We start from the raw sequence: 15,863 nt of genomic DNA on the forward strand, positions 1-15,863 counted from the left end.
TATATACACAATGGAATACTATGCAGCCATCAAAAGAAATGAAATCTTGCCATTTGCAACAACGTGGATGGAACTAGAGGGTATCATGCTTAGCGAAATAAGTCAATCAGAGAAAGACAACTATCATATGATCTCCCTGATATGAGGAAGTGGTGATGCAACATGGGGGGTTAAGGGGGTAGGAGAAGAATAAATGGGAGGGAGACAAACCATAAGTGACTCTTAATCTCACAAAACAAACTGAGGGTTGCTGGGGGGAGGGGGTGTGGGAGAAGGGGGGTGGGATTATGGACATTGGGGAGGGTAGGTGCTATGGTGAGTGCTGTGAAGTGTGTAAACCTGGCGATTCACAGACCTGTACCCCTGGAGATAAAAATATATGTTTATAAAAAATAAATAAATTAAATTAAAATTTAAATTTAAAAAAAAATCATCAGTCTAACCCATTTAAATTATAAGTTGCTATCAAAGGCAAAGTGCATTACTCAGCCCCCAGGCTGCTGATCAGCTGGATTTTGTTTTTAAAAAAAAAAAAAAAAAAGGATTTTTTAAAAAGATAAAGAAGAGAAGGATAAAGGCATTCAGTTTCCCCAGCACCAGCTAATAATGTAGCTATGTGTGTTTCTGCAGCATCAAATATATAGTTTGCCAACAAGTGGGTAATTTTGTGCATTGAGAAAAAGCCACAATTCTTAACTTCATTAGATTAAATAAAACCAAAAAAATTATCAAAAATGCTTTTTAATCCAATAACCCAAAGATAACCATTATTAATATTTGGTACACTTCCTTCTAGTGCTCAGTAGATGATAGATTAATAGATAATATGTGTATATTGATTTACTTATAATTCTCACCTCTTCACAATATTAACATGTATATTTATCACAGAAACCTTGATGATGAAGGTAAGTGAAAATAAAACCATCTCTATTCCCAACTAAAAGCAATAACTACTATGAGAATTTTGATGTATATTTTTTTTCTAGCTCTCCATCTATGAATATATATTCTTTTTTTATTTGGCAATTTTGTGAATAAATCTTTGCAAATATTCCAAAATTTTTCAAGATAAATTCCTTAAGTAGAGTTGTAAAATGGAAGACATTTTGTTTGTTTTCTCACATATCATTCCAGAATATTGTAATTTGATCTCCCACAAACAATATTTTAGGATGTTATTTTCTCTACATTCTCAATACAGTGGGGGGAGAGCATCTCATGATTATGATTTGCAATTCACTCCTTTACTATTAAGAGTGAACATTTTGGTATGTCTATTTATCTATTTGCATTTGAAATATTCCTTATGCAAAGATTTTAAATTCTTCCTGATATTAAAAGATGTGTATTTATATGGTGGCTACCTGAACATAATAGAAATAAATAAATAAAGTGTGCTATCTTTCTGACTCCATTTTCAAAATATCTCATTTTTTATAGCTGATGGAAAAGTGTATCAAAAAAGGTTGATGAAGGGCATAAAGTCTCTCAAACGTGAGTAAGAAGCACAGGGAAAGGACTGACTCTGAAACCTTTATTTGTGTTGTTAAAACATGAATCATCCTTTCCTATGTAATTGTATTTATTTATGCTTTCTTCAGTAAATCTGAATTTTACCACATAAACCAAGTAGTTTCTTGCACTAAGATTTGGCAGGAAGTATTAAACTTTCTTGAATTTTCCTAACTCAACCCCAGAGAAACAAGATTAAAACACAAAGCAAAAGGTGAAGAAGGAACATTGTCAGATAATGATTTCAGTCAGAAGCAGAGGCAAATAATTTGAAAGTGCAGACAACAAAAGTAACTCCTGTTTTATAGAATATTATGTCAGTCATCTCTAGCTCTTGTTTTTCAAAATCCTAATAGAAAATTGAGGAGAATTTTTATTTTCCTATTCCTGAGCAAAACTAGGTTTTTGGTGTTTGTCTTGAAAACCTTAATAATACTAAGAGATGGGTGAAATGTTTTTTTATTGGAATAAAACACATGCTTGATGAAAAGGAATAATAACAGCAGAGTGAATGCATGGTCCAGTTTTAGAAACATTCATTTTTACTATATTCCTTTTCTGCTCCTTACTTAGAAGGTGATGTTGATGTCAACAAGCTGGACACTCTTTTAGAAAACATGGGAATCAGCATCAAAGAAAAAGAGTTCATGGATCTGATAGGAAGACTGCCAGAGGCTGGTAAGCACATAACTGTACTTTTTAAGGGGTACTGCTTGTTTTCATCTTTACTGAGATGTAATTGGCATATAACATTGTGTAAGTTTAAGTACAACCTGTTGATTTGACATACTTGCATATTGCAAAATGATTACTGCCATAGCTAACACCTCTGTGACATTACATAATTATCTGTTTTTTAATGGTGAAAACATTTAAGATCTACTCTTAGGAACTTTCAAGTATATAATACAGTGTTGTTAACTATAATCACCATTCTGTATTATATTCTCAGAATTCATTCACACTCAAAACAGGAGTTTATACCCCTTACCTAACATCGCTCCATTTTCCCACCTCCTCCCTCAGCCCCTAACAGTGACCATTCTACTCTGTTTCTATGACCTCAGTGTTTGCTTTTGTTATTTTTTGAAGTTTTATTTATTTGAGAGCAGGGAAGTGCAGAAAGGGAAGGAGAGAGAGTCTTAAGCAGACTCCACACTGAGCTTGATCCCACCACCCTGAGATTACAACCTGAGTCGAAACTAAGAGTCAAATGCTCAACCAGCAGTGGTACGTACACACCCTGAGTTCAGCATTTTTAGATTCCACATATAGTCTCTCTCCATCTAACTTATTTCACTTACCATAATACCCTCAAAGTTTATCCATGTTGTCACAAATGGCAAGATTTCTTTTTTTCTCATGGCTGAGTAATTTTCTATTGTATATAATATACCACATCTTCTTTACCCATTCATTCACTGACAGACATATAACTTAACTATTGTGATTAACATTACAGTGAACATGGGAGTATAGATACCTTTTTGAATCCTATTTCAAAGTGGGCTTTTAAATTTTATGCTGTGTTATGGGATTAATTGATCATATTGTAGTTCTATCTTTAATTTCTTAAGGAACCTCTATTCTGTTTTCCACAGTGACTGCACCAATTTTTATTCCCATCAATGAAGAGCAAGGGCTTCCTCTCCTCCACATCCCCACCAGCATTTGTTATCTCTTATCTTTCTGATGAAAGCCATTCTAATAAGTTTGAAGTGATATCTCATTGTGGTTTTAATTTGCATTAATTTGCATTTCCCTGATAATGAGTGATAATACCTATTGGCCACTTGTGTGTGTTCTTTGGAAAGATGGCTATTCAGTTCCTCTACCCATCCTTTAATTGGATTGGGGGGTGGGGGAAGTTTGGTATTGAGTGTATGAATTCCTTATATGTTTTGATCTCAATCCCTTATCAGATATATGGTTTGCAAATATTTTCTCTCCTTTTGTAAGTTGCACTTTCACTTTATTGATTGTTTCTGTTGCTATACAGACTTTTTGTTTGGTGTAGTCCCACTTACTAATGTTTTCTTTTGTTGCTTGTGCTTTTGGTGTCATAACTAGAAGAATAACTCAAGGCTCAAGCCAAGAAGCTATGTTTTCCTCTGGAAATTTTGTTTGGGGTCCTACATTTAAGTCTTTCATTCAAGTTTATGTTTTTGAGTGGTATAAGATAGTCGAACAATTTCATTCTTTTGCCTGTGGTTATCCAGTTTTCCCAACACCATTGAAGAGACTGTCCTTTCCCTATTGAGTATTCTTGGCTGCCTTAATAGTTGACAGTATGTGTGGGGTTTTATTTCTGGGCTCTTGATTATGTTCTGCTGGCCCATGTATCTACTTTTATACTGTGCCATACTGTTTGATTAACTTTGTAGTATAGTTTGAGGGGGAGGAGTTAAGGCAGTGGAGGATTAGGGAGATCTTAAGCATGTCTCATCCCTCGAATATGGCTAGATAGTTATCAGATCATTCTGAATACCCAAGAAAATCAATCAGAGGTCTAAGAGGATGAAAACTACAAGTCTCCAAGCAAAAAAGTGACCACCTTTTGGAAGATTCTTTTAACAAGCAGACCAAAACACAAGCAGAATCTAGTTTTGTTGTTGTTGTTGGGTTTTTTATTTTGTCTTTTTCTTTCTTCTTTTCTTTTCTGGACAAAATGATGAGATGGAGAAATTCACTCCAAAAGAAAGTACAGGAGGTAGTACAACTAGGGATTTAATCAGTATAGATATAAGTAAGATGTCTTAACTAGAATTTAAAACAATGATTACAAGGACATTAGCCAGGCTTTAAAAAAAGCATAGAAGACACTAGAGAGACCCTTACTACAGAGACAAAAGAACGAAAATCTAGTCAGGACGAAAATTAAAATGCTATAACCAAGATGCAATCCCAAGTGGAGTCCATAAAAGTGAGGATGGACAAAGCAGAATTGCAAATCAGTAATATAGAAGATAAAATTATGGGGGGAAATGAAGCTGAAAAGAAGAGGGAAAGAAAGGCAATGACCAAAAGGTAGACTTAGGGAACTCAGTGACTTATTAAAATGTATTAACATGTATATCATAGGAGTCCCAGAAGATGAAAAGAGAGAAAGGGGGACAAGTTTTATTTGCACAAATTATCACTGAAAACTTCCCTAACCTGAGGAAGGACATAGACATCAAAATCCAAAGAGCACAGAGAACACCCATTAAATTCAACAAAAGCCGATCATTGCCAAGGCATATCATAATCAAATTCACAAAATACACAGATAAGGAAAGATTCCTGAAAGCAGCAAGAGACAATGACTTTAACCTACAAGGGAAGACAAGACAGGTTTGCAGCAAATCTGTCTACTGAAAGCTGGCAGAGCAGAAGAGAGTGGAAGGAAATGTTCAGCATGCTAAATGGGGAAAATAGGCAGCCAAGAATTCTTAACCAGCAAGACTGTCATTCAGAATAGAAAGAAAGAGTTTCCCAAACAAACAAAAACTAAAGGAGTTCATGACCATTAAACCAGCCCTGCAAGAAATTTTAAGGGGGGCTCTCTAGGGTGAAAATAAAAAGACCAATAGCTCTAGTTCCATCCAAAATATATGTTTATAAAAAATAAAAAAATTAAAAAAAATAAAAAAAAATAAAAAAAAAAAAGACCAATAGCAACAAAGACTAGAAAGGACCAGAAAGCATCACCAGAAACACCAGCTCTACAGGTAATACAATGGCACTAAATTCATATCTTTCAACAATCACTCTATAGTATCATTTGAAATCAAGAAGGGTAATGCCTCCAGCTTTGTTCTTTCTCAGTATTGCTTTGACTATTCAGGGTCTTTTGTGGTTCCATATAAACTTAAGGATTTTTTTCCTATGACTGTGAAAAACTACCATTGGAATTTATATAGGAATTTGATTGAATCTATAAATAACTTTTGGTAATACAGACATCTTAACAATATTAATTTTTCTGACCCATGAATGTGAGCTATAATTCCATTTGTTTTTTTTTTATTTCTTTCATCATGGTTTTATAGTTTTCATTGTATAGATCTTTTACCTCCTTATTTAAATTTATTTCCAAGTATTTTGTTGTTTCTTTATGCCATTGTGAGTGGTATTATTTTCTTTATATCTTTTTCAGATGTAAAGTTTATAGAAATGCAACTGATTTCGGTATGCTGATTTTGTATACTGCAACTTTACTGAATTCATTGATTAGTTCTGACACTTTTTTGGTGGAGTCTTTAGGATTTTCTACATTTAAGATCATATCATCTGCAAACAAAGACAATTATGCTTCTTCCTTTCCTATTTGGATGTCTTTTTTTTTTTTTTTTTCTTGTCTGATTGCTCTGGCTTGGACTTCTAGTCCTATGTTGAATAGGAGTGGTGAGAATGGGTACTCTTGTTCATAGGCTTACTTTTTTTATAGGCTTTTCTTTCTCCCTTCAAACTAGGGGGTTAAGTGAGTATTTTTTACTGAAACAGTAAAGCTAGATATTGTTTCATGAACCTTCATAATCAATTGTGTGTGTGTGTGTGTGTGTGTGTGTGTGTTTAGAGTTCCTAGTGTGACTTACAGTAAAAAATTTGAAAATCACTGGCTTAGGGGTTCGTGGGTGGCTCAGTGGGTTAAGCCTCTGCTTTCGGCTCAGGTCATGCTCTCAGGGTCCTGGGATGAAGCCCCGAGTCGGGCTCTCTGCTCAGCAGAAAGCCTGCTCCCCCCCCCCCCGCCCGCCTGTCTGCCTACTTGTGATCTCTCTCTGTCAAATAAATAAATAAAACCTGAAAAAAATCACTGGCTTAAATCATAGTAATATAACAGTTCTATTTTCAAAGTATTGTTCTTTCTACACACTTCCTGGCTGATTCCAATTAATCATATGTATTTAAGATTTCAGTGGGTTAAAGGGTCCTCATTTCCTCTCTGCCTGCCTCTCAAACCTAAAAAAAAAAAAAAAAAAAGATTTCAAATAATTATTTCATTGCATGCATTTCAGGCTAGGAAAGTAAGGTCTTTTTATGTAGCATAATGGGGGCAAGTATTTGATCAGATACTCTAAAAACCCCATTAGAGTAAGGAATAATAAAAATGATATATATGTATTATGCATTTTTTCTTTCCATGAAAAAAGGGGACTACATTTTAGCTTAATGTAGCCATACTATTTGAAGATTTTCTTGTGCAAAAATACTCCTTTGTCATCTGAAATACACTCTCATTTTCAGTTTCTCTTAAGTGGAGCAAAGTACTTTTTTTAGAAGTTGAGCAGAAATTTCTGTCAGAATCCATCTAGATTTTCATTCTTTCCCAAGTCTTTTTTTTTTAATTTATTTTTTATTTATTTTCAGCATAACAGTATCATTATTTTTTCACCACATCCAGTGCTCCATTCAATCCGTGCCCTCTATAATATCCACTACCTGGTACCCCAACCTTCCACCCCCCGACCATTTCAAACCCCTCAGATTGTTTTTTAGAGTCCATAGTCTAGTCTTTTTTTTTTAATTTTTTATTTTTTATAAACATATATTTTTATCCCCAGGGGTACAGGTCTGTGAATCACCAGGTTTACATACTTCACAGCACTCACCAAAACACATACCCTCCCCAATGTCCATAATACCACCCCTTTCTCCCAAACCCCCTCCCCCCAGCAACCCTCAGTTTGTTTTGTGAGATTAAGAGTCACTTATGGTTTGTCTCCCTCCCATTCCCATCTTGTTTCATTTATTCTTCTCCTACCCACTTAAGCCCCCATGTTGTATCACCACTTCCTCATATCAGGGAGATCATATGATAGTTGTCTTTCTCCGCTTGACTTATTTCGCTAAGCATGATACACTCTAGTTCCATTCATGTTGTCGCAAATGGTAAGATTTCATTTCTTTTGATGGCTGCATAGTATTCCATTGTGTATATATACCACATCTTCTTGATCCATTCATCTGTTGATGGACATCTAGGTTCTTTCCATAGTTTGGCTATTGTGGACATTGCTGCTATAAACATTCGGGTGCACGTGCCCCTTTGGATCACTACGTTTGTATCTTTAGGGTAAATACCCAATAGTGCAATTGCTGGGTCATAGGGCAGTTCTATTTTCAACATTTTGAGGAACCTCCATGCTGTTTTCCAGAGTGGCTGCACCAGCTTGCATTCCCACCAACATTGTAGGAGGGTTCCCCCTTTCTCCGCATCCTCGCCAGCATCTGTCATTTCCTGACTTGTTGATTTTAGCCATTCTGACTGGTGTGAGGTGATATCTCATTGCGGTTTTTTTTTTTAATATAATTTTTTATTTTTTATAAACATATATTTTTATCCCCAGGGGTACAGGTCTGTGAATCACCAGGTTTACACACTTCACAGCACTCACCAAAACACATACCCTCCCCAATGTCCATAATACCACCCCTTTCTCCCAAACCCCCTCCCCCCAGCAACCCTCAGTTTGTTTTGTGAGATTAAGAGTCACTTATGGTTTGTCTCCCTCCCAATCCCATCTTCTTTCATTTATTCTTCTCGTACCCACTTAAGCCCCCATGTTGCATCACCACTTCCTCATATCAGGAAGATCATATGATAGTTGTCTTTCTCTGCTTGACTTATTTCTCTAAGCATGATACGCTCTAGTTTCATCCATGTTGTTGCAAATGGCAAGATTTCATTTCTTTTGATGGCTGCATAGTATTCCATTGTGTATATATACCACATCTTCTTGATCCATTCATCTGTTGATGGACATCTAGGTTCTTTCCATAGTTTGGCTATTGTGGACATTGCTGCTATAAACATTCGAGTACACGTGCCCCTTTGGATCACTACTTTTGTATCTTTAGGGTAAATACCCAATAGTGCAATTGCTGGGTCATAGGGCAGTTCTATTTTCAACATTTTGAGGAATCTCCATGCTGTTTTCCAGAGAGGTTGCACCAGCTTGCATTCCCACCAACAGTGGAGGAGGGTTCCCCTTTCTCCGCATCCTCGCCAGCATCTGTCATTTCCTGACTTGTTGATTTTAGCCATTCTGACTGGTGTGAGGTGATATCGCATTGTGGTTTTGATTTGTATTTCCCTGATGCCGAGTGATATGGAGCACTTTTTCATGTGTCTGTTGGCCATCTGGATGTCTTCTTTGCAGAAATGTCTGTTCATGTCCTCTGCCCATTTCTTGATTGGATTATTTGTTCTTTGGGTGTTGAGTTTTGCTAAGTTCTTTATAGATTCTGGACACTAGTCCTTTATCTGATATGTCGTTTGCAAATATCTTCTCCCATTCTGTCAGTTGTCTTTTGATTTTGTGAACTGTTTCCTTTGCTGTGCAAAAGCTTTTGATCTTGATGAAATCCCAATAGTTCATTTTTTTTTGCCCTTGCTTCCCTTGCCTTTTGCGTTGTTCCTAGGAAGATGTTGCTGCAGCTGAGGTCGAAGAGGTTGCTGCCTGTGTTCTCCTCAAGGATTTTAATGGATTCCTTTCGCACATTGAGGTCCTTCATCCATTTTGAGTCTATTTTTGTGTGTGGTGTAAGGAAATGGTCCAATTTCATTTTTTCTGCATGTGGCTGTCCAATTTTCCCAGCACCATTTATTGAAGAGGCTGTCTTTTTTCCATTGGACATTCTTTCCTGCTTTGTCGAAGATTAGTTGACCATAGAGTTGAGAGTCTATTTCTGGGCTCTCTATTCTGTTCCATTGATCTATGGGTCTGTTTTTGTGCCAGTACCATGCTGTCTTGATGATGACAGCTTTGTAATAGAGCTTGAAGTCCGGAATTGTGATGCCACCAACGTTGGCTTTCTTTTTCAATATCCCTTTAGCTATTCGAGGTCTTTTCTGGTTCCATATAAATTTTAGAATTATTTGTTCCATTTCTTTGAAAAAGATGGATGGTACTTTGATAGGAATTGCATTAAATGTGTAGATTGCTTTAGGTAGCATAGACATTTTCACAATATTTATTCTTCCAATCCAGGAGCATGGAACATTTTTCCATTTCTTTGTGTCTTCCTCAATTTCTTTCATGAGTACTTTATAGTTTTCTGAGTATAGATTCTGTGCCTCTTTGGTTAGGTTTATTCCTAGGTATCTTATGGTTTTGGGTGCAATTGTAAATGGGATTGACTCCTTAATTTCCCTTTCTTCTGTCTTGCTGTTGGTGTAGAGAAATGCAACTGATTTCTGTGCATTGATTTTATATCCTGACACTTTACTGAATTCCTGTATAAGTTCTAGCAGTTTTGGAGTGGAGTCTTTTCATTGCGGTTTTGATTTGTATTTCCCTGATGCCGAGTGATATGGAGCACTTTTTCATGTGTCTGTTGGCCATCTGGATGTCTTCTTTGCAGAAATGTCTGTTCATGTCCTCTGCCCATTTCTTGATTGGATTATTTGTTCTTTGGTTGTTGAGTTTGCTAAGTTCTTTATAGTCTAATCTTTTTACAGTTATTTATCCACACCAAATTCAGCTTTACATAAACTTCTCAAATCATTCAAATTTGCTTTTATGGTAATAACTCCCTTTTCCATTTATAGTTCATCAGTTTATATAATGATTAAATTATCAATTTAATAAGTACAACTCTTTATAAACAAACCTGGAAACAAGCTCAACAACTCAACCCATAGGAACACAAATGTGTTGGCTTACTAAAAGTATAGCTTTTGTTTTTCATAAGTATAGCATGCCATCAGCATCAGTATGAATGTTTTACAGTAGAAATAATGAATATAGTTCAGGCCATCAGGGTAGTTAAAGGGAGGTCAATTAAGAGATCTCCTATATCAACAAATCTCTGTTGAGATGTAGATTTCCCAATGGAAATCTGAATTCAACATATAAAAAGTAAACTATTTTCCCTGTTAAATTCCCAATTCTTTATTTTTTTTTATTTTTCTGCCACTTTTATCCACCCACACTTCTTACCCATGAAATAATCCAGAAATTATCTTTAACTTCTCATGTTCCTTCATTTTTCCTCTTAAGAATATCCCCAATGGGGCGCCTGGGTGGCTCAGTGGGTTAAGCCGCTGCCTTCGGCTCAGGTCATGATCTCAGGGTCCTGGGATCGAGTCCCGCATGGGGCTCTCTGCTCAGCAGGGAGCCTGCTTCCCTCTCTCTCTCTGCCTGCCTCTCCAACTACTTGTGATTTCTCTCTGTCAAATAAATACATAAAATCTTAAAAAAAAAAAAAAAAAGAATATCCCCAATCTATCTCTGTGTTTGCTATGCTACTCTTTTTTTTTTTTTTTTTTTTTTTTTGCTATGCTACTCTTAAATCCTCATCATTCTTTGCTTACACTACTACAGAAGGCTCCTGACTAGTATAACAACCATTGGTCCCATTGCCTTAAATTCATTCTACACACACTCACAAGATGACTTCACTAGAGTGAAAATCTGACCTTGTAATTCTTCCAGTTAAAACCTTTCAGTGACCCTTCACAACTTACATGCATTGAGTCTTGCAATATGCCACAGCATTGGCACTTTTATGATAAATTAATTTATTCATTCATGTGACAATACCTATTGAACACCTAACACCTAGCAGGCTCTGTTTCAGCCTTAGGAATACAGCCATAAATAAAACAAAATTATGTGTAAATTTTGTGGAGCCGGGATTTTTTTTTTTTTTTTTTCTTTCACGGCTCTATTCCGACTCCAGGCAGTCTAAACCCAAGGTCTAAAATGTTAGCTCCAACCAATCTCTTTCAACTCATCTTTCCACTCCCTACATGGCATTTTTTCCCTCAAGCAAAATTTGAAAGCTTTTAGTTTACCACACACTGTGCTCTTCATTGCTCCTTTTCCTGGGATTCTTGGTCTTTCTCCAGTGAAAGAAAATAGCATAATACCATAAACAGTAGTTTTATTTTTATTAACATATAATGTATTATTTGTTTCAGAGGCACAGGTCTGTGATTCATCAGTATTACACAATTCACTGCACTCACCATAGCACATACCGTCCTCAGTGTCCATCACCTAAACATCTCATTCCTCCTAACTCCTACCCCTCCAGCAACCCTCAGTTTGTTTTCTGAGATTAAGAGTTTGAAATTTTCTTTGTTTATAAAGGGAAAAAAAAAAAAGAGTTTCTTATGGTTTAAACAATGGTTTTAAATGTATACCAATCATGTGTTATCAACCAGTCCTAGAGAAACATGGAGTTAGAAATAGAATGAATCCAAAAGACTTGAGAGAACATTTTTCCTAAGAGAGACTTCATGATTCAAAGACTCTTAGTGCCCCTGGGAGATAATGGAGCTATCTATTATTAAAATCCAAGAATTATAAATTTAAGAAGGACAAGATATAGTGAAAGCTTTCATCTGGACTCTACTTCATAATTTAAGTATTTTATGCTTTGTGCTTTTTTTCGGAGTTCTGATTACCAGTGTGTAAATTTTGTCTTAACTTATAGATAAAGGGAAGGTCAAACTAAATACATTGATGGAAGAATTGAGAACTGCTTTAGGTAAGTGAAAAATAACTTAATTCTTTACACAGTTTTAATGATATTTTCCACCATCCCTTTAGTCCCTTGTTAATTTCACCATTTTAACCCTTATTAATTAAACATTTTTATTAATTAACTAATTAAACATTTCTACCTGCTTTAATAATATGTGATTTTTTTAATAATCTGTGCTTTTGCAACAGAGGTACTAGGTCTTTGCATAAGACAGAAAATTTCAAGATTTAGGTTATAACTGAGATATTATATGTAGCCATAATTATTTGAATAAATCATCAACAATATAATTTCTTGGACAATGATATTAGCCTTACATTATCATATGTAGTATTTTCCTCTAACATTATAAAGACATGCCTTTTATTATAAATAACAGACAATGTTATATTTTTAAGTCTGATATTAACTCTGCATAATATAAGAGGTGACCTTAGGTCTTTGTTGTTCTTGTAGCAATGGAAGATGGCACTGTACAGACATTTTGTTTTGTTTTTCATAATTTATATTCATTTGATATTCTCTTATAGCCATGGCAACAGCCTTTTCTTAATAATGTGGGAATGTTTTTATTCTTCATTCCACCTTTTGATCCTCACTCAACCAAAAGCACAGGCAAGGTCATCAAGAACTGTCCAGACCTTCACTATTATAGATTTTCCTTCAGAGGAGCTGACATCTGAATGTCAGGATAATTTTACACTGGTTTTGTCTTTGAATCATTTGTTTAATTATTTGTTCATACACTGACTACACAGAAGCATTTAAGACTCTGAAAAGCAGACTTCAAATAGCTGTGAGACAAACAAAACTAGCTGAAGGTATTATAAGAAGGAAATGGAAAGCACTCTAGAATCATGGTCCAGTATTTCTCAGACCTGAAAGAAGCAGTTCCTATAATGCCTTAAGTCTATTTTACATACCCAACTTGTCTTTTCTTAGATAAATTAGATCTGTAGTGTGTATTGAAATACAATATGCATTATTTAAAAAGGTGCGCACCCTCCTGTAGTCGGTCAAAAGAAAATTCAAAGCAATTCTGTTGTTTATCTAGGAAATTTTAACTGGCTTATTGTACTGAATGATAGGGTGTGAACTATATTATATGCTAAGTCAGTTACAAATTTTTTTATTACTATGGATAAAATACATTATACTTAGGAATCTTTTCCACCAGATATTATTTATTTCCCCAGAAAAGTTTTTATCCCTTTGGACTAAGAAGACAGGATCCACTGAGAACATTGGAAAGCCATACACAATTCATACACATAAATTTTCAATTAGCCCTACAGTAATTCTTTAAATTGATTTGCTAGTAAAAGACTGAGTTATAGAGTTAGTGTTGTCCTAACTCTAGCAAAGTGATTGTCTCTAGTAAAACTTAAACCTCAGTAAGTTATTGGTAGAAGTAAGGAAGATCATGATAGGCTAAGTCAGAAGTGTATAATACTAAATAATAAAAAGAAAAGATATGACAAAAATAATGAATAAAAATACATGAAAAATACACAAAGCACTGACAGTCAGTGTATTCTTATTCTCACATTCTTGGATGGAAGCTCTCTACTTCATGCAGTTTTCCACTTGTTCTGAGGATCTTGGACCTTGGGTCCACAGGTGACTTATATGAACCACCTGCTTCCTGGACACTCTGTGGAACCTCAATTTAAGTCTCTAATATAATTTTGTAATTCTGATAATATCTCTTCCATTTTTCCAGAAGTTTTGGTGTTCAAAACACAGTGAAGTTTTAAATGATGGACAATTATTATTATATATTATACAATTATTACTATACATTATATAATTCTTGTATAATTATGAATAATTACAAAAATGAAGAATATTACCCTATAATTGAACAGATAAGATGGAATGCTCTAAATAGGTAGCAGGATATCCAAAGTTTGTTGGCCAGTATGAGTGCTATGGATTTTTGACGAAAGAGTGTTTCAACCCATCCAGAAAATAAACATAATATTATTAGTATATATTCATAACTCAGAGAGAAGCAACTATATAAAATCCATTTGGATATTCCCAGAGGGTTCCTTAGAGTGTGATTCTAATCCAGGGCTCAAAGTTACAGATTTTCCATAATTATTTTTATTTCAGATGAGGCATGAATACCAATTCATACTCTCTAGTATAATATAAAATATCTTAATCAGTGTTTAAGAATGTGGAAAATATGATCCTATAGGGATAGGATGTTTTATGTAAGATTCTGGCAAATGTCAATTTGAAATATTATCTGATGCAACCAGGTAGCAGTCTTGGCTTTGCCAGATCTTACCCTTATGGATATTATAACCTGACCATTCCAATTATTTCTTTACAAAATTGAGGTCAAATTTTGTGCTTCTATAATGGAGTCTTTGAATCTGATCCTATACTTGTTTTTCTTATTTATAAAAGGTCCTTCAAAAAGAATGTTAATTTTTAAAAAATGAGAAGATAAACCACAGGCTGGCAGGAAATATTTGCAAAACACATATCTGATAAGGGGCTTATATCAACAATATTCAAAGAATTCTTAAAACTCAACAATGAGGAAACAAGCTAGGGAGACAAACCATAAGTGACTCTTAATCTCACAAAACAAACTGAGGGTTGCTGGGGGGAGGGGGTTTGGGAGAAGGGGGTGGGATTATGGACATTGGGGAGGGTATGTGCTTTGGTGAGTGCTGTGAAGTGTGTAAACCTGGTGATTCACAGACGTGTACCCCTGGGGATAAAAATATATGTTTATAAAAAATAAAAAAATAATTAAAAAAATTTTTTTAAAAAGTGAATAAAAGCTCTGAATATTCACCTCACCAAAGAAGATATACAGATGGTGGATAAGGATATGAAAAGATGTTCAACATCACATGTCATTAGAGAATTGCAATTTAAAATAATGAGGGAACACTACACACCTATTAAAATGGCCAGCAAGAGGAATGCAAAATGGTACAGTCACTTTGGAAGACAATTTGGCAGTTTCTTACAAGGCTAAACCTACTCTTTTCATAAGCTCCAATAACTACAAATTAGGTATTTACCCAAATAAGTGGAAAACATGTGAACACAAAACCTGCACACAAATGTTTGTAGCAGCTTTATTTGTAATTGCCAAAATTTTCAAGCAAATAAGATGTCCTTGAATATAAGAATGGATAAACAAACTTTGATATAACCATATAATGAAATATTATTCAATGATTAAAAAGAAATGAGCTATCAATCTGTGGAAAGATGTGGAAAAGTCAGTGGTTACCAGGAGTTTAGGGGGGTGGCATAGGTAGCATAGGTGGCATAGGCATAGGGAGGCATAGGGAGACGAGATATAAGGGCCACAACAGAACTGTAGGTCAGTGAAATTATTCCGTATGTTACCGTAATGGTGACTACATAACATTGCATTTCTCAAAACCCATACTACTATATGATACAAAGAGTGAACACCAAGGACATAGCTTGGATCAGTAAGAAGAAAAGATATAGGAAGCTTCTAGAAGAATCCATGTGCAGACTTCCTATGCTCTCCTTCTTATGAGGGGTTACACGTAACATACCTTACTTCCAGCAGCAAAGATGTAGTTATACACGGATGCCCTGGGAAGCCTGTTGGAGTCTCAGTCCCCAAGGTTTTTTATTTAGGGCTATTCACATAGGCACCCTCTGCCTATCAGCTATCAATATACCAGACTCCCAGAAGAAAAACAGGTATTCACCAGAAATCACATTGTTTGCACAAGTTTAGGCACAGTGAACTAGCGTTTTCAGTTGGTATTAGAGGAAACATTCTAAAATCTAAGTTCCCAGATACCAGCCAAGTACAAATAGCATGCAGACTCTTCTAAAGGTAGCAGCCTCAGGCCTGC

At 35.3% G+C, this 15,863-nt stretch overlaps 1 protein-coding gene across 1 annotated transcript in view; it reads left to right on the forward strand.

Moving 5' to 3' along the window:
* Positions 1-15,863, forward strand: part of LOC101679735 — a 72,595-nt gene that overhangs the window by 33,344 nt on the left and 23,388 nt on the right. Inside the window, exons 25-27 of the mRNA XM_013054250.2 lie at positions 1,444-1,497; positions 2,089-2,193; positions 11,941-11,994. Of these exons, the coding sequence (XP_012909704.2) occupies positions 1,444-1,497; positions 2,089-2,193; positions 11,941-11,994 (213 nt within the window). The remainder of the gene's footprint in view (positions 1-1,443; positions 1,498-2,088; positions 2,194-11,940; positions 11,995-15,863) is intronic.

The sequence above is a fragment of the Mustela putorius genome, unplaced genomic scaffold (genome assembly GCF_011764305.1).
Source record: "Mustela putorius furo isolate JIRA1106 unplaced genomic scaffold, ASM1176430v1.1 tig00000487_pilon_pilon_pilon, whole genome shotgun sequence".
NCBI lineage: Eukaryota > Metazoa > Chordata > Mammalia > Carnivora > Mustelidae > Mustela > Mustela putorius.